This window comes from Achroia grisella, unplaced genomic scaffold, assembly GCF_030625045.1.
Source record: "Achroia grisella isolate CSIRO2021 unplaced genomic scaffold, CSIRO_AGI_Agris_v1 utg487, whole genome shotgun sequence".
Classification (NCBI taxonomy): Eukaryota; Metazoa; Arthropoda; class Insecta; order Lepidoptera; family Pyralidae; genus Achroia; species Achroia grisella.
In genome coordinates, this window is record NW_026712891.1 from 5,845,476 (window position 1) to 5,866,087 (window position 20,612).

Below are 20,612 nucleotides of genomic sequence, written 5' to 3' on the forward strand. Positions count from 1 at the left end.
ATTGCATGCGTGTATTGCAAATGACCTTTGCGTGTCTACAGGTTTCGCGGAGACTTATGACCTTGAATACAATGACTTTCACTATTTCTATACTATTTGCATACAAGTACACTATGAAAAATTATGGTTACAAATTACATACCACATATAAATATAGGATATAGTAGGTAATTAATTTTTTTTTATTATATTTTATATGTTCTACTAGAGGCTAAGGAAATGCCTTTGTAAGTTTCTATTTAGATAGATTAGAAAATTTTTCACATAAATTACAAGCATATGCTAATTCCGTTAATTCGTACCGTTAATTCGTTTAATTTTGTATATCTAATACATCTACTTATAGCGTCGTTTAATGTTTATTTTTTATATTATTTTATACCTTGGAAAAAGATAAAAAAATTCTGATATATAACGAAGTATTTCACACTATTTACAAGTATGTGCTAAACTGTATAAATGCGCTTCAATTTGAATAAATTTCCAAAATGGATGTATTCCATATACAAATATGTACTTTGTGTTATTGATATATTTTTTAATGTCAATGGTAATTGCAATTGTTCGACCTTCACACGGTCCTATAAATAATCGTGGTTATTACTTGGTAAAGTCGCCATGATGAGCATTATGTTGACTCCGCTAACTTCAACCTCATCCTATCATATACCACTACTGTCCCGCTTGCATAAACCATTAGTGCAAGCGGGTGCAACATACTGTCAAGTAAAAAACCTAAGTTAATAATCATTCTATGCCTTACTCAGGTATTGTATAGAATCCCTGAATACATATTCCGGTAACCTATACATAGCTAGCACATATGTTGTAATAAACATAAACAAGGAAAAATGTGTAAATGTAAACTCGTTTCGCATATAAACGAGGAAAATTAACCATAGAAATTAATTGGAATAGACTAATAATAGTCTACCTAATTGAGACTTTGTACTGTACTACCTTTGTCCCACCTGTATAATTGTCTTAAGTAATTGTAGTAATCAAAGAAGCTGACTGGACAGCTTAATCAAAGTGGTAAGCTATATACCTACATACTCGTACATGTATACTAGCCATCACAAAATGTACTGTGACGACCGTGATAACTCTGCAACTCCTGAGGTCTAAGTTGTAATGTCTTACTTTGTTTGAGGATAAGATATCCTATTTAGTATATGTATTTCATTATGACCTTCATTCATAGTCACAAACCGTAAAATCATTGAATGACGTCTTCAGTCTACAGACGTCAATTGTTAATAGAGAAACCATAAGGATTACAGTGTATTTTAAAATTCGAATATTGAATGCAGACCTAATACATTACCTATTTTTTATACGAATCAATTGTTCTCGCTTCCATTTTTAAATTAGGCGGGAATTTGTTATTTTTTTTATTGTAGCGTCCCACGCCTGAGCTAAGGTATTCAATATTCTTCCGTGTTCGATGAAGAGATTTTTAAAGATCGAAGACTAGCTAGTTATTCATTATACGAACTCAATTGTTTTTCGTTTCTATTTTTAAATTAGGCGGGATATTGTCCATTTTTCCTACACCTATTCAAAATTCTTCCGTGTAGAGTTCAATCAAGAGGTTTTTGTTTAAATCGAATTCGACAATGCCGTTTTTCTAGTAAATGAATCAGTCACCTTTGGGTTGATAATATTTACTAAAACATATAATATAAATATTAGTTTTGTAATAAAAGAAACTTACAATGAAGGTGAGGAAACCTAATTAGCAGTATTAGATAACACTTATTATAAACTTGAAGATCGACTGAATGTAATAATCAGCCAACATAATGTGTACTCAATTATTAAGTCAATGGTTAAGTCTATAATAATCAGGTTTATTATTGAAGTCCATACTGAAACTTATTGACTTAAAAATGAGCAGTATCTCTAATACAAGTGAATTTTTGTATTGTGTTCTTAGTTAATTGTGGATAGAATTAGAATATTCTTTTTACAAACAGTAAGGTATACCTCCATGTAATTAATAATAATATAACATCCCTGGATAATTAACACGGCGCCATCTAGTCCCAAGGTAAGCAGAACTTGTGTAGTACCCAACTGACAAGATACTTCAATATTTTTTTTAAAAACACGTACATAATATACATAGAAAACACCCAGACCGATACAAACAATCGTACTTAGCGAATACAAATGTTTGCAATGTGCGAGGAATCGAATCCACGACCATAAATAAAGGAAGTAAAAATTGTGCGCTAAATCGTTAACACGATTTAGAAGTCGATTTCTTTTGTAACCAGGTTTTTTTTGGTTCTATTTTCAGTTTTCTGCTTTTTATACCATACGTGGGATATGCTTTAATTTATCTTTGGCTGAAGACACTCCCGGCTGACGGATACGACTTTAGTATGAGGACAGCACTAAGGGTTCGAACTCAGGCCGTCGTAATTTCGAACCCCTTTGAATTGGACGGAGGATCGATCGGAGGGGTGTACTGATATGTAAATTTTTACATAGTACAAAATAAGTCTGTTCGCTCAGATCTTTTAAACTAGACAACGGATTTTAATGTTTTAGCAATTGATAGTAACTCAAGAGGAAGGTTTATATGTATAATAGACATACATATGTCCATGTACACCGGTGCGAAGCCTGTATTAAAATAAATAAGTATTTTCATGATATTTTACATAGATGACATCGTATATTATCTTAGAAAAATATTATTTATTTCCGTTAAATCTTATACGCGTCATTACACAAACCCCATAACTCAAGAGCTATATTTTATGAAGATTACTTAGTCATTAGAGATGCTTGCAAAAGCTTTTTTGGGCAACTGTTTGCGACATGTGATTGCGATGGACATGCTGGCCGTGGATTGCAGCTATGTTTCGCATCCGTTCATCAAAAGTAATTTTTAGCGGCCTTAAACTAGTTAAAAATTATAATCTCATCAATAATAATAACCCAGGATAAACAGAGAGCAAGAGCAAAAGCTACACACAAGTTCCTTGCTCGTTATTCTTGTGATGAGTCTGCGTTCCGGATTATTGGTGGAATAAAAAAAATGTGACTATTCAAAAGTGCTTATATTATGTTATTATTATTATTTTATTAAAGATTACTTCTATTTCTATTACCATCTAGTCCTCAGCAGACTGTGTGACAGATAAAAATACTAATACTAAATATCAGTTGTTTAGTACTCAACACAGTACTTTAAATACATTACCTACTTACATTTGTTTTGTAAATAAATACATAACTAACTGACCCGCGCCACTTTCCGTGTTACGCGTTACATTTCCCCCGTTTTTGTAACTTTTTTCATTGCAGTTCTGCTCCTATTGGTCGTAGCGTGATGTATATGTATAAGCCTTTCTCGACTTGTGGGCCATCCTACTACACTAAAAAGAAATCAAAATAGATTTAGTAGATCCAAAGATCAAACCTACAAAGTCAGAAGCTCAGAAGCTTTATCTCTTTATATAATTAGTATAGGTATATGGTATGTACATAAAACCCAGACAGATGCAAACAATCATACTCATAAATACAAATGTTTAAATCGTGTGCTAAATGCCTAAACCATCGAGAATATCATTATCACTGATTTTTATCACAACAGCTTAATTACGAGGCCATTCACGCATCCAAAGGCTACGGTAACCCGTTAACCATCAGATGAGCCGTATGCTTGTTTGCCACCATCGTAGTATAAAGAAACGTCTGTGGTGAGTTTACTATTATCGAGCGGCAACACCGTTGTCTAGTTACGATGGAACAAGAAGAATAACAAGCCTGTCTAATGCCAATATATATATATAATGTAACTATTACATCACTACGAATATGTACATAGCAACTACTGGACTCATAATTTCACTTGCTGCTACCAAAAGAACACACAATCCTAAATAATAGTGGCCCCATCATAGCCGCTAAACGTCTTTGTTAGCTATTAACCCAGACAAGAACGCAATGAAAAATAAATCGTGTCAAAAAAGAAGTACCATCTAATGAGTATCTCACTCACATATGAGTAAATATGTCTCCAACCTACTGATTATACTATAAAGTACATAATCCCAAACCAGCATTAGTAATTACCATGTAATAGTTAAGCCTCCGTTGCTTTTAATTATATTAATTATCTTAATACAGTTTCAATGTATTCAATTCTATAAATTATGAGATTGAATGATCGAATAAAGTTCCTCTCACAGAAACTACACAATGTACAAAAAAAAACAATAATAAAATAGACAAAGACGTTTCAGTGGGCAGCCTTATCGCTAAAAACGATCTCTTCTGGGCAACGTCTAAACGTTTACCCTCTACATTTTTCAGGCATTCATAAGTTAGTCCCATATCCTTATATGAGACATAACTTAACTTCCTCTCTAGAACAATGTGAGTGAATGTGTAAAAAAATTATAAAATCTAGGACAAATGGACAATCTTATCGCTAGAAGGCGATCTCGCGATCTTTACTCTACCCTGCCCTATGCAGAACGTCGCATGAACTGTGTCAAAGTAATTCATCCATCTAACTCGTGAACGGATACTACTTCTATTGGACTGGTCTATTCGGGTTACAGCCACTGATTAGACAAAATTGTAATAGATTTGGTAGTGGTCACTTTATTCTAATTGAATTAAAAAATGAATATGTATTTTTATAAAAATGTACAAGCTCATTTGAAAACGATAAAGTTGAGTTTCTTGTCAGTTCTTCTTACCTCATAAGCACTCCAAACTAGTAGATTTGACATATCAAAAGAGTCTATAATAGACCTACATGAATAAAGATATTTTAAATTTGTAGGATATATACCTATATTAAAAGACCGTGTAAAAAGCATGCATGGGGACCTCTCACATATTGCAGCCGCGAATCAGCTTGCTTTGTGAGAAGAATACCGTCAGTCCGAAACTGACGTTAGATTTGACAAATTTTAGGAGTTTGTAAGAGACTTACATAAATAAAGAATTTTGATTCAATTTGAGTACGCTTAGCCTTAACAACATTCAAGGACTGTATTAAAGCGATAAATGATGATTTAATATTTTATAATTAGCTATTACATAACCAACTACCTGATCTACCTTATATACCGAATGGAGATGTAAATGTTTCAACATGGTAGCGCTAATTTTGGTGTTAAAATGTACAAAATCCACATTAAAACATTACTATATTTATTTATGTATTATTTATAGAATACTAGCTACTCGCCCCGGCTTCGCCCGGGTGTACATGTATTATACATATAAACCTTCCTCTTGAATCACTCTATCTATTTAAAAAAAAGCTCTTCAATCCGTTGCGTAGGATTAAACATTTAAGCATACACAGGGAAGGGCAGCAGCGACATCGACTTTGTTTTATACTATGTAATGATGTAAAAACAATAATAAATACAAACCGGCATGGTTTGTATTTATTACTTAAATCCTGCGGTGCTACAATTATGGAATATAACCTATGTTATATAACTGAATAAAATAATAGTCATTAACAACCATTAAAAAAAATTGAATATTTTCTATTTTATAATAATTAAAAAATTAAATAGTATTTATCATCAAACTGTTTATGCAGAATAATATAAAGCAAATAGATATAATAACTTAATATATTGAGTGAGATAGGGAAATTGGAGGATTGGATTAAATTGGGCTATTCCTGTGTGTTTAGCCTGTAACACTACGACCTACGTAGACATATAGACGCAATTTCTAATTTATAATATTATAATGGATTTAAAATTATTTACTTTTAACAAAAATATAAGTTGAATAAACTCCATAGAACACGTTCTGTGTTAGCGCCGCCCGCGCTGCGCCGCGTTCTGAGAGTGGCGTCACGTGACCACGTGGCGGCAGTTATTATTGCGTACTCGCGTACTGACCTCGAACTTGAACTGTACGAATGTGAGCACATTTCGTAAGATCCCCGCTGACATAAAACTCATTGCAAAAGCTCTTGCAGTGGAAAAATACTACTTTATTATATTAATACGTGAAGCAAAAACCTTGTCGGCCGAAGGAGTGTGAAATATCGCAGGCTTTAGAATGCAACTTTTTTATACTATGTAAAAATAAGTTTAAGTTTATTAAAAAAAGAAACATTACACACACTGGCATGTAATTGATACACACCCTAATATATACTCTTTTGTTTATTTAAACTACCTACTCGCCCCGGCTTCGCACGGGTGTACATCTATTATATATATAGACCTTCCTCTTGAATCACTCTGTCTATTAAAAAAATAACGCACCAAAATCCGTTGCGTAGTTTTAAAGATTTAAGCATACATAGGGACGGACAGACAACGACAGCGACTTTGTTTTATACTATGTAATGAAGACTGTGGTTTGTTGAGAAATTGAGAATAGATTAATATTGTTTGTCTTTTAATTTAATAATTAATAAGATTAATATAATTAATTGTGGTCGATATTCGACCACTCGGCGACCACTAGTTCTGATTATTTTGTGTATTTCCACGAATACTTATAAATAATAATATATTATAGGACTGTTTGGAGGAACATGAGGCGTCATGTTACAAAAATACGAAATAATTTATATCACAACATAATATACAATATATACAGTTCGTAAGTCTTATCCTTTTAAGCAAATCTGTATTAGGAAGAAACCGCTTTTCCTCAAGATATTTACTTCGGACTTGTGTCCGATAATATTAACAGAAAACATATTTGTTTGAACGAGAAAAGTGTGTTATATCAATAGTAGATACATTACTCCATCCGAACGGGGATTGAAATTACGACGACCTGAGTCAAGATTCGATACCCTTGAAGTCCCTCTGACTAAAGTCGTATCCGTCATGCAGGAAATGGCCCTCAGCTGCTCCATAAGTCCTTCCGCAGGTTTGATATGCCTTCTGCACTCGCTCTGCATTGCATTAGAAAAGTTGAAAAAAAATATTACAAAGTACATCTCCGCATCTAAACAGAGCTTATATTACTGACACTAAATAATTTATAATTATATTGTTAACTTCTGTTCCCGCGATTTCGTCTGCGTGAAATTTATATTATTTTTCTAAAACAAAAGTAACCTGAGTGACTCCTTATTACATCAGCTATCTGCCAAAAAAAGTCCCATCAAAATCGGCTGGACCGATTCAGAGATTAGCCGGAACAAACAGACAGACAGACAAAAATTGTAAAAAATGTTATTTTGGTATATGTACCGTATTTATTTTCATATGCATGTAGTAAAAAATGGTTATTTCAATATTACAAACTACACTCCAAATTTTTTTATATGTATCTATAGATTTTTTGTAAATGAATCTTATTAATATTATTAACGCGAAATTTTGTAAGCATGGCTGGATGGATGTGTTTGTTACTCTTTCAAGCAAAAACTACTGAACGGATTTTGATGAAACTTTGCCTTAATATAGCGTATACACCAGAATAACACATAGGCTGTAATTTAAAGAGATATTAAGGTAATTGTGCTAAACATATGAAGGTAGTTTTATATAGATATATGTTAATATGAGTTTGTTACCAAATTGTGCCGACCAAGTATAAAATTCAAGATCACATTTACGCAAAGTAACGCAACATGACTACTGTACCATGGAGGTCGAATGCTTTTGCTGTTTTGGCATATGTTATGTTGAATTGCAACTGCATTCATTCAAGTTTTTAATTTAGGTTTTGACATGGAATATCGCTCTCGTAATTCGCTAATTATTACTCAATTAATTCTAGAATGTGTACGAGTTTACATAATAATGATTTCTTTAAATAATAATAGCCCCAGTAAAAATCACACAGTGCAATCTAGTCCCAAGCTTATCAAAACTTGTGTTATGTACAAGTACATAACACAGGCTACAAGGATAAGCTAAGGTACAAGACAATTAAATTCATACATACATTTCTTTTGTAAATTCTTATATCTTTCAAATCATAATATACATAGACCAATACAAACTCATGAATACAAATGTTTGTACCATGCGAGGAATCGAATTCACGACCACCGGAAGCAACGGCTGTTAATAATATTTACTTATATGTAACTAGGTATCTGTTTCACTGGAATGAATTCTTAATTTATTAATTTTAATTTTTTATTATTAACTTTATTTAATTTAAAACATGTAGAAGGTGAGAAAAATCATTTTTTTATCAGCTTGACATTTGTTAAAGATTTAAAAATATATTATACAAATTGAACATTTTCTTATGTTTGCTCTTTATTAATGCCAAAAAAGTAAGGTCGTAAAAATTTTTATGCTAAATTGCATATTGGCATTTACTTGTAGGTTGTTTTTCAGTAGGTATTTTTTAAAGGTTATTTTGTTTGCTGAGAAAAATAACTGGAGACTGCTCGATTACTCTTTAATTAATTTGTTTATACATACCTTAATGTCAATCCGTAAATTTAAATTATATGGACATAATAGTGGTAGCAAATATATAAAGAAACTAGTAAACCTTTATAGATACAACTTAGAGTTGTCAATAGCCCTCTTTTCTACCGTCTTCTTTTTTTCTTATCATATCCTACTTTTTTTATAATGTCCTGGGACGTCCTGAATAGCTAAGCAGAATATTAGGATTTTGATTCTAATGTTAATTTTAATTTAAAAGTTTAGTAAATATATAATTTGGTGTCACCTATTTTTATTACTGTTTTCTGTTTTTAATAATAATAATAATATATTTATTTGTCAGAATATGTTATGTACAATGGTGGTAATTATATATAATATATGTTTCATCATATTCTGCTGTTTCCAGCGTACACATATTAATTCTGTAATCCTCATTATAAATCAATCAAGCCATTAAGCTAAATTGCCTTGGTTTTTCCAACTATAAAGTTACCAGTGGAGGATGATAATATGAGTACGAGATCAGGTCAGTTAGCCCATCGTCACGAATTCACCTGGAATGGAACCACGTGGAAGTTAACCTGACCATGTACCATGCAGTCCCCTCCTCTCGTTATCCGTTGTCATTTCAAACGATCAAGATATCATGTCAAAAGGATAAATATATAAAAAAACATACCAGATGCACTGACAACTTTTTACAAAAATTACCTTGGTATTTATTGAATTCAGGTTGTGTGTAGTGAATTTTCGTTTGCCATTTCCGCTTGAATAAAACAAAGTGTTTATTTTTTGTTCCTCAGGACGGACGAGCAAGGCATCGGCATGAAGGTGTACCGAGCCGTATCCATAGCCATAGAGATCTTGGTGCTCTATGTGAAAATGACAGTCACTTGGTTATACTGCCTCTACCAGTTTTTCGTACCACCTGAACCTAAGAGCGTCAAAGGCGAGGTTATATTGGTAAGTTGCTATTACCATCACTTCAATTTCATAGTTTACTAGTATTTATAGTCTTTACATGACATCTACACACACGGTAGCGTGTCAAGTAAGAGAACTGGCGAGCAGCACCGTGTGTAGTTTTACACGTATTATTTTACATGATCAGGAGCGCTCTCGATTTAGTGCGGTAACATGATTGATTTAATTATTACAAAAAGGCGCTAAACTATGCACAATTGAAGTACAAGGGAATAGACACGCGTTCTTTCTAGTTCTCTTTGTTTACATGCAGAATATTTCCTGCGTGAAAGAGTGTGACAGTCTATCTATGCGTTCACTCCGATTCCACTAGAATACTTAGAATAATATCACTCGAATACCATTTTTTTTAGTCTATCGCCAGATAAGCGACCACAACAATGGTATGAAGCTTGCTTGATGTTCTTTTTTAACATTTTTATTTCGATTCCATATTAGAATACTTTATTTATACAGAAACAAAAAAATATATAAACTAGAACAATGAACCTAAAACTAAAAACCTTAAAAAATGTAATATAATAACTAACATATATTATTAAAAGGAGTCCGTTTATTGGTTATATTGTAGGTTGTCATTTGATGTTATAATTGCCTGTATGTGTGTAGTTGTGCTAAGATACAAATAAAAACTATTATCTATCTATCTATCTATCTAAAAATAAAAAATGTAATATAATAATACTATTATTCGAGGTAGGCAAGGTTGCCAGCTCTTCGGCCTGCTGTGATGTCGACTAACCTTTTTGCTATTTCCTTAAAAAGCCTCATAAGAGTTAAAATAAGAAAATTTAAAATAATAATAAAATAATTCAGTACTCATTCGGAGTGACAAAATAAAAAATATGACTATTCAAAATTGTTTATATTAAATTTATTTTAATAAAGTTTATTTCTATTTCCTGTATTAACATGATATCTAATTATAAAATAAATATTCTTAAAGAGTACATATACTAAAATATAATTGTAGTATTTTGATCAGATCTATCTTCACATTTTGACATGGTATCAATATATATTTAGCGGCTAAGTTGGGGCCGCTATTATTATATATGATTATGTGTTCATGTTGAAGCAGCATCAGGAAAGAAAGAGGTGAATAGGAACCAGTCGTGACTATTTACATATTTATAATATAGAAGTATTTACAATTAGTATATGTACAAGAAGGCGATTCGGTCTCGAAATGACAGGCCTGTTATTTTATTGCTCTGTCGTAGCTAGGCAACGGTGTTGCCGCGTGGTAATAGTAAATACGCCACATATATTTTGTTGCTAATTATTAATGGTGTAAATATAACATTATAAATTGTAATTGTATATTAAATAATGTAAACTCTAAATAAACAAAGTCTAAAATTATATATATTAAATTTGAAGGTCGTATAAATTATTTCTTCTTACATACATGACTCGAATTAAATTGTTTGTAATATATCCAATTGTAGACAGGTTAAAGGTTAAGGATATTTACGTCTCATAAGGAAAATAGCAGTTTCTTTCAAATCAAGTTGCCTATATTATACTCATTATTATGTGATACTAAATTTTATGAGATCCTGTTAGCCTCAAGTCTTTTATGAGATTCTGTTAGTCTCAAGCCATTAGAAATAAAATATATATTGATGTTGTATTATTTATTGATGAATTTTGCTAATCTATACATATAAATAAAATTGAAGTGTCTGTTTGTAATATTAAAATAACCGTTTTTACTACATGCATGTGAATATAAATACGGTACATATACCAAAATATCATTTTTTACAATTTTTGTCTGTCTGTCTGTTTGTTCCGGCTAATCTCTGAAATGGCTGGTCCGATTTTGACGGGACTTTTTTTGGCAGGTAGCTGATGTAATAAGGAGTAACTTAGGCTACTTTTATTTTAGAAAAATAAAGTTAAATTCCACGCGGGCAAGGTCCCGGGTACAGCTAGTATTATAGTAAAATAAACAGGTCTACGGATTTGAGCGAATTTCTCTTTAATGAATGTTTGTTTTCAATGTATACCTAACTCTGATAATATTCAGAATAAGATACTATTTAACCAAATTCATATAAAGAAAACAACGAAGTTATGCTTAACAAATCAATATCTATCAGTATGTATTTGACGGCCCCGGTGGTCTAGCGGCGCAGCCTTACTTCAGATGGTCGCAGGTTTGATTCCTCGTACGGCACAAACATTTGTATGCATGTGTATGATTGTTTGTATTGATCTGGGTGTTTTCTATGTATTTGTATCATTTATCTGATACCCTAACACAAGCTTTAGCTGCCTTAATTTGGTCTAGATGGCGCTGTGTGAATTGTCCTGAGATTATTATTATTATCTACAAATGTACTTAAAATGTTTCTAGTATGTTGGAAAGAGCTGGCTTTCATGGCACAGGTTTACTTATTTCGAATGTCATGGGCAAATGTATTAAATTGTACTGTATGAATAAAAAAAATATTATTATACTGGATGAAATTTCTTTAAAAAATATATTTGCCTTTGTTATATTACTGTAAAGTTTTATCAAAATCCGTTCAGTAGTTTTTGCGTGAAACAGTAACAAACATCCATACTTACAAACTTTCGTATTTATATATTTTTTCATATTTATTAGAATTAGGATATTTAAAATAGCAACACGCAAGATTCTTGCTCATTCTTCTTCTGATAAGTATGAATGAGTGTTAAAATCCAAACAATTATGACTATTGAAAAGTGCTTATATCAAGTTTATTTTTTAATAATGGATATACCTAATTAAATTTCTAATAAATTTTGATGATATTATTTTCTTTTAGATTACAGGAGCCGGTCATGGAATGGGCAGAGAGGTTGCCATGCGTTTCGGGAGGCTGGGTGGTATAATTGTATGCGTGGACATCAACGCGGTGGGCAACCAAGAAACAGTGGACATCATCAAGAAAGATAAAGGAAGAGCCCACAGATTTGAGTAAGTTGTAATATTCAAAATCAAAATATCTTTATTCATGTAGGTCTATTACAGACTCTTATGATATGTCAAATCTACCGTCAGTTCGGAATGATTTCGAGATAAGAACAACTGACAAGAAACTCAGCTCGTATTCTTTTCAAATAAATGTTGTACATGTTTACAATTATACATATACATTTTAAAATTCAAATTTTGGAGAATCGAGTGACCACCAGCATATGCCATTGCTAAAGCTAACCAATACACTCCATATTGTTGATAAGACAAAGCGGCAAAAGGATGGCAACCCTCTAACGGGTTGCCATCCCTTGTAATGTCTTTTTTTTCTCGGACTACTCTAATGCTGATGGCCGCAGCTGGCCTTTGGGGGAACCGGACGATAGGGGGCGAGTGCAGATGACACTCTAGACTCAAAGCACTTATGGAGTGGCTGAAGGCCTACTCCCGCCTGACGGATACGACTTTAGTCTGAGGGCACCTCGGCTCAGGTCATGGTAACATCGATCCTCGTTTAAATTGGACGGGGGATTGATGTAATGACTTGACTTCATCACACCTTTGTTCTCGCTGTGGTCGTAAATAGCTGTGTCGCGCTGGTTTTGCACTAGAGTCGTGCTAGCGTGGCGCTAACAGCGTGGTAGCGTCGCGCTAGAGTCCAGAGACAGCCATGTTGGCGTCACGCTATCGCCATACTACAGTCAGTACATAGTCTGTGTGTAAAATTAACTTAATTTTTTTTATTATTTCCTATAACTTCTTCCTTCATTAAACTTCCTGATTTTATTTTTTTATAAGGAAGACTTTACAGTCACGTACAATAATAGGTATCTAAACAAAACATGATGCCTCAAAGACGCTTTGCTCATATAAATTTTGTTAGGAGGATGTTTGTTTTTTGTGTGGAACATAAACACAAATCTTGTACAACCTTCGATTTTTTTTAAGAATAGGTATGTTGATCTAAAAATAGATACGTTATATTCTATTTAAGATAGCTACTTATTTTATTACGATGTTGTAATTGAGTAAATATTTACAATTCATTAAGGATTGTCCGTTTATAAATATTGCAATGTGTTTAATGTTTATATGCATTTGTGGAAACTTACAATGAATATATAAACGGCACTTAATAATCCAGTTATGTCACGCAGATTACTCATTCATTGGTTTTACGATTATTATGTAAATGTCTTATATTTATTACTAGCTGTTCCCGCGACTTCGTCCGCGTGGAATTTAACTTTATTTTTCTAAAATAAAAGTAGCCTACATTAATCCTTAATATAATCGATCCAGCCGTTTCAGAGATTATCCGGAACAAAAAGACAGACAGACAAAAATTGTAAAAAAAAATATTTTGGTGTATGTACCATATTTATATTCATATTCAATTATATTTATACGTAAAAAACGGATTATTTAATTACTGTTACTACAATAAGTGTAGTAAACAAATATTGTTTGCGAAAATTGAAAAAAAAAGTCACCTGTAATCCATAAACTGAACGTAGTGGAGTAACTTGAAACAGTCATGCTCGCTATAAAGTTCAAACTGTGGCGGCGTGGTGGGTCGGGTCGATGTGCTCCCTCTAATATGGTTGAGTGCAATGATGGCTGGCTCATCCGTCATACTCGTGAACGGGTGCTGCTTGTGGGGACTGGTCTGTTCAGGTTGCGAACACTGATTAGATTTTTTGTATTCTTTTTCAATAGCATATGCTGGTGGTCGCTCTATTCTCCCAAATTTGAATTTCAATGAATCTGTATTATCGTAAATATGTACATTTAAAAAAAAAATACGAGTTGAGTTTCTAGTCAGTTCTTCTCATCTCGAAATCATTCCGAACTGACGGTAGATTTGACATATCATAAGAGACTGTAATAGACCTACATGAATAAAGATATTTTGAATTTGAATTTGAAGCGGCTAAACGAATCTTAAAGAAATTTGACTTGAAAATAGCATCACGACGTCGGACATAGACTATTTTTAGCTCAAAAAAGCATACGTAGTCGCTAATATCAACTATCAATTGAGAATTAAAGATGAAATCCAACGACTAAAATTTCTTACCAGTTCTTCTCAACTGAAGTAGGTAGGACTTGTAGGACCGTACCGAACTGGACGATAGAGGACCGTACCGAACTGGACGATAGAGATTTACCATCCGTATCGTCCAGTTATAGAAATTATGACATGCACAAGAGGCCGGAAGCTCCGATGTGAATAAATGAGTTAGAATATCATGTAAATGAATAAATAAATAATCCTGGACAATTAACATAGCACCATCTAGTCCCGCGGTAAGCAGAATTTGTGTTATGTGTACTAGACAAGTGATATAAATACTTAATTTTTTTGGTACATACATACATAATATACATAGAAAACAGCCAGGCTGATACAAACAATCATACTCATGAATACAAATGTATGCACCGTGCGTGGAATCAAACCCGCGACCATCCGAAGTAAATCGGTGTACTAAACCGCTAGACCACCGAGGCCGTCAATGTAAAGTTATGTCATCAGGCACGCTTTTTAGGTCCCATCTCCCCAAAGTGGAATTGCATTGATGACCTCTTTGGTCTAGCGATTTAGCATACAGCCTTATTGCGGATGGTTGCGGCTTCGATTTCTTGCACTGCACAAACATTTGTATTCATGAGTATGATTGTTAATGGTCTGGGTGTTTTCTATGTATATTATGTATTTACAAAAAAAAGTATATAAATATTTATATCACTTGTCTAGTACCCATAACACAAGCTCTGCTTACCGTGGGACTAGATAGCGATGTGTTAATTGTCCACGGTTATTTATTTAATATTATTATTGCAGATGTGACGTCACAAACCGGGAGGCAGTGATAGCGTTGAAGGACAAAATAAGCCGTGAAGTTGGCGACGTTACGATGCTTGTAAACAACGCTGGAATCATGCCGTGCAAACCGCTCAGTATGACCACAGAAAGTGCTATCCGTGGCGCATTCGAGGTTAACATCATCGCACACTTCTGGGTAAGTACACAAGATCTGTAAGGCTGAAGGGAAAGTGTGAAATTACAGGATATCAGACATGGTATCTTAGTCTGCTGGAATGGCAACGCAACTAACTTGCACATTTCTGGGTAAGCAAACAAGCTATGTAGAGCAGACGAGGACGCGTGGTATCTTACATTTACGAAAATATCATGTCTGCCAGAAAAAATACAGACAATTTCAAAAGCGTTAGTGATTACACTAATAAAAGCTTACGTAATAATAAACAAATTGATTTTACCTAGATGTCGTATAAGTAAATTAGTAATTTGTTTTATGGTAATTGTGTAAGGTCTTACAATAAACTACCAGAGTTGGTTCTAAATCTGCCTGAAGAAAAGATTCAAATGTGGTATTAAACAGTTCCTTTGTAAAAATGCATTTTGTAGAAAAACTCAAAATTCATAGCACTGATAATATAAACTGATTGCACTAAGAATGAGTGTGTAGCGGTTCCTATGCTGATTATCGCATGCCTCTTATTTGTTATTGTGTAATCATTTGAAGCGGTTTTTTTAATAGATAGAGTGATTCTGGAGGAAGGTTTATATATATAATACATGTACACCCAGGCGAAGCCGGGGCGAGTAGCTAGTAATATTATATAATGCTTACCATCAGGAGGGTTAATAGCTCGCGTGCCGTTCTAGTTACACACAAAAATCTTGGACAACATAATCTTCCTTGCAGCTACTCCAAACCTTCCTACCATCCATGATGGAGAAGAACCATGGGCATATCGTGGCGATGTCTTCCATGGCCGGTGTGGTCGGTCTTCGAAACCTGGTCCCCTATTGCGCCACCAAGTTCGCAGTGCGGGGTCTTATGGAGGCTCTACATGAGGAGTTGAGAGAAGATGCGAAGGATTACAGTGGAGTAAGATATTTTATGTAATAACTAGCTGTGCCCGCGGTTTCACCCTCGAAATTTAGAGCCTATGGTATTCTGATGTATAAGCTATAGTACTGTAAAATTTCACAAAATAGTTTTTGCGTGAAAGAGTCTCGAACATCTATCCATCTACAAATACACTTACAAACAATCGCGTTTATAATATTAGCAAGAACTAAGATTAACTATATTTTAATATTTCTTGTTAATATCTATGAGTTAAATTTATTGTTTATTGCTTTTGTCGCTCTGGTCTCGTCTTATATATGTATTTACAAAACGAAATGTATTTAAGTAACTACCAGTTTTTTTTTGTGGCTGACAATGGAATGGTGCACCCGCCTGCGCTAACGGTTTATGCTCTCGGGGCATCGGTAGAGGATGAACATGAGGTCAGGTCAGTTAGCCCATCGTGACAAATTCACCAGGAATTTCTGGTGAATTTGTCCCCCTGGGCACCATCGTGATGAATTCATCACGATGATTTCCAGGGAGAACCGCGTGGAGGTCAACCTGACATGGTGCATTGCTAGTAATGGGGTCATGAATCCACATTACTACCAATCACCTTCCACCCGGACCTACCAGTTGTCTAGTACCAATAACACAAGCTCTGCTTAACTTTGGACAAATGCTGTGTGTGAACTGTTCTGAGTAAGTATAGGCGATAGAATAAAAGAACTGTGTTTGTGATATTAATGAAACAATGGATAAAAAATGATGTACTTGTAAATTTAAAAGCTAAGTAGTAAGTATTAGGTAGGAACGGTAATATTGCAGAAGTGAAAATTAAAAATATGACAATTCTGGAAACTGTAAAGAAAATACATTCAAAATTGCTACAAAAATAAATATATAAAAATATACAATATTTGTCTTTCATTACGAAACTGATCACTATTATTATTATTTGTTGCAGATTAAACTGACCGTGATCTGCCCATTCATAGTGGATACGGGACTGTGCAAGCATCCAAAGATCAAATTTCCATCGCTCATGAAGATACTGACCCCGCAGGAGGCAGCCGACAATATTGTTGACGCTGTACGCAGGAACTACTACGAGATCACGATACCCAGCTCTCTTTATTACATCAACATGGTAAGTAGCTACATATTTATTTTCCATACCAGTAATGCTCGCAATTTCTAATTAAAAAAAAACATTTATTAATGTAGGAAATTTTAGTCAGTTATCCAAGTCAAGATTTTCGTATTAATATTTTGTTCCATTTTTGCATAATAGTTCGAGATAGTTGGGATCTCTCGATTTAGTTCGCACCCCTATTGCGAACTAGTTCGTTTGCTCCCAACTCGAACTCCAAAAGTCAGTAGGCCGGTCAATCTATAGGCCTATAAGTATTTTTCCCGCAAATTACGGCTTTTATTTTTTTAGTACGACTGAGTTTTAAAGCACGAACTAATGAACGAAAGATCTGCGAACTAGTTCGCGTTTATTGTTAGATCGTCTTTGGAAACGCTCTTCAGAAATGGTTGGTTTACAAATTACACAAACCTATTTCCTACCATCCTGTTCATCTACGCAGCCAAACATGTCTGTGTAGACAAACACACACATCGGCGCCATCTAGTCGCAAGCTTAACAGAACGTGTTATAAATACAAGACCAATGATATAAATGAAATTTACTATGGTTAACTGAAACAACTGACGACCCATGGTAAATAGTAAAATGATAGCTATAATTTCTCTGCTTAATATGCACTCTTCTACCGAAACGCACTGACTGACTTAGAAAGCGAACTGCTTGGCAGCTGAGACGATGTGAATAGGTGAGACGATGTGCCCACGCAAACGACTTTTTACAGAATACCTCTGGTGATGATTTCACCAGGAAATAACCACGATTGTTTTCGATTTGATGATTGACAATAGATCTGATATAATGCATTGCTAACAATAAGGCTACTAGTCTCCATTATTACTAATCACCTCCACTAACTGAACTTCATTATATTGTTTGCAGATCTGCAGAATATTCCCCCGCTCTGTGCCGTTGTACCTCAAAGATTTCCTGGATTCAGGTCTGGAAGCACAATAATACAGAGATTTTTAACATTCCATTAAAAAGAATAGAACAATATTACGTGAAATGCCAGTAGATCATGAACGATTTATATTTGCTCAATTTGATTACAATTCAATATAATCACGCCTATTAAGACTTACGAACTGGCCAATGACTCAAACTGAAGAAATTACCAGGTTTCATAAGGTTTACTACTACTAAGGTTTACAACTACGTTGCTATTTAAAAAAAAAATAAACCGTATGGAACCAACGCCTTAGCTTCGATCAGAATTTAAAAATATACCGACGCATAGATATCTTTGTTATATAAGGAACTGATTTTTGGTTAGAAAGGAATGGTTTTGGGGACCAATAGTTTTGTACCTACGTTCGAAATTTGAAACTTCAATATCGTGCAATAATAATTGCGCGTAAATAATTGTTTTAAAAAGTTCCCGTCGATTTAATTCCGATGAAAAGTTACATATAATAAATTAAAATGTTTTAATAATTGATAGGTACCACCAAATAGATAATAACTTGAGTATGATTGTACTATATGCTGCATGATTGACGCAGTACAATTTCACATACAAAATAGCCTAACTGCGCAAACATACAAACTCTATGGTATCAAATTGTTTGCCGCGAACTGTGCCTGTATTTAATAATAAAATAAATTAAATATACATCAACAAGCTATTATATTGATCTATTGTTGAATAGATCTCTATAATTCTTGTTGATCATTTTTATAAATTGCAGCTAGTTAATAGACTAAACTTTTATTTTTATAGTCTATCTTAGGAAACAGTCTACATTTTATGAAAATATTTCTCTATGAGTTTACTTTAGTCTGGAACTAAACCTAAATCTCGTTACTCAAATATCGTAAATTTATTTGAATGAATAAACAAATGATTTGGACTATCTCTAATATTAGTTGTGAAATTAATTTTGATACGAATTATATAATTTTTCCTATTTTTATACTTGTACAATGTAGGTGTTATTTTAGTGCCTAGAATAATGTACGTGTTTTTTTTAATATTGTATGAATGTTCAGGTATCCATATATTTATTCCCAAATCTTGCCTTGGAATAATAAATCGATATTTTTAGATTGTATTTTAGCCGATCAAATTATTTTTTCTATATTAAGTATACATATATGCATCACAGATATATAATGTGCCATTATTTTATGAGGAATGTCTAAATATAGGCGTAATTTGATTATTTTAATCATGGTTATATATAAAAAAAATGTTTAATTAAACAATACCATTATATACAATAACAGATACACATATTATATTGCTTTTCAAGTATTTAGTTTTTTGTCTCTGTATAGAATTGATCGAAACTTATTTCAGAAATGGTTATTTAAAAAAAATTGTTTTATTCTATACAATTCAAAATACGTATACATCTTACTAAATAAACAAGCATATATTTTGCATTTCAAGAATACATCAAGTTTTTAGTATTTTTTTTTTGTTTACATTTTGGAGTATTTAAAAGTTTTTGTTCAATTTTATTTTTATGCAATCGCCTATATTTGATATTTCACTATACATTTATATTGTTTTGTTGTGTGATATTTAAAAGATCTAGAATAAGGTTGTGATTGTGATGTTAGTGTAATGGGAAATTTATTAATTAAGTGCGAAAGCCAAATACAGTAATTTAACACTTCTTTTGTTTCATTTCATGATTATAAAAAGACCGCTCTTCCAAATCCTCTGTGTTTAAAAAAAAATATTAGCATTCTAGGACTTGTGTCAATAATAAAACAAAATAGTAACATCCGTCTATTTATTTAAATTCATACATCATAGTACATTTTATATATTTAGGTACGTAAGTACCTGTATAATTTTACAGTCTCTATTACACTTAGTAAACTTCTACAGATCAATACTTTGGCTTCAAAATATATGCTACATCCATTCAATAGTTAGGTACTATGTACTTTAATACAATTATTATAAGTTTTATATTTCCTCGATATATTACCATTTTACAACTAAATAATAGTATAGTCATTAATACACACAAATTGGGCTCATGAGCTCGCAACTAAGCATTTTTAATACTTTAAATTCAATTATAAAAACATATTTTCCCATTTCAATTAACTGTCATATTTACGTCGTTTATAGCATTTATATACAATGTTATTTCGGACAGACCTGTTGTTACATTTGCAGTCAAGATTTGTATATTTGAAATTTTGCGATGAGTATGTACTTACACTACGACAGAGGCGCAACTTTACAGGTAGGTAAAAGCCTGTAAATTGGCGCCTCTGTCGCGTCAGCG

The 20,612-nt window shown here is 33.1% G+C and overlaps 1 protein-coding gene across 2 annotated transcripts in view; it reads left to right on the forward strand.

Annotated features, from left to right (window-relative positions):
- LOC131845918 (17-beta-hydroxysteroid dehydrogenase 13-like) overlaps positions 1 to 18,491 on the forward strand; it is a 33,033-nt gene extending 14,542 nt beyond the window's left edge. For both annotated transcript variants that reach the window (XM_059195078.1, XM_059195079.1), the window contains 6 exons: positions 9,185 to 9,344; positions 12,167 to 12,318; positions 15,167 to 15,344; positions 16,056 to 16,241; positions 17,176 to 17,358; positions 18,244 to 18,491. In XM_059195078.1, coding sequence (XP_059051061.1) covers positions 9,185 to 9,344; positions 12,167 to 12,318; positions 15,167 to 15,344; positions 16,056 to 16,241; positions 17,176 to 17,358; positions 18,244 to 18,318 — 934 coding nt within the window. In that variant the 3' untranslated portion in view covers positions 18,319 to 18,491. The remainder of the gene's footprint in view (positions 1 to 9,184; positions 9,345 to 12,166; positions 12,319 to 15,166; positions 15,345 to 16,055; positions 16,242 to 17,175; positions 17,359 to 18,243) is intronic.
- The last annotated feature ends 2,121 nt before the right edge of the window (positions 18,492 to 20,612 follow it).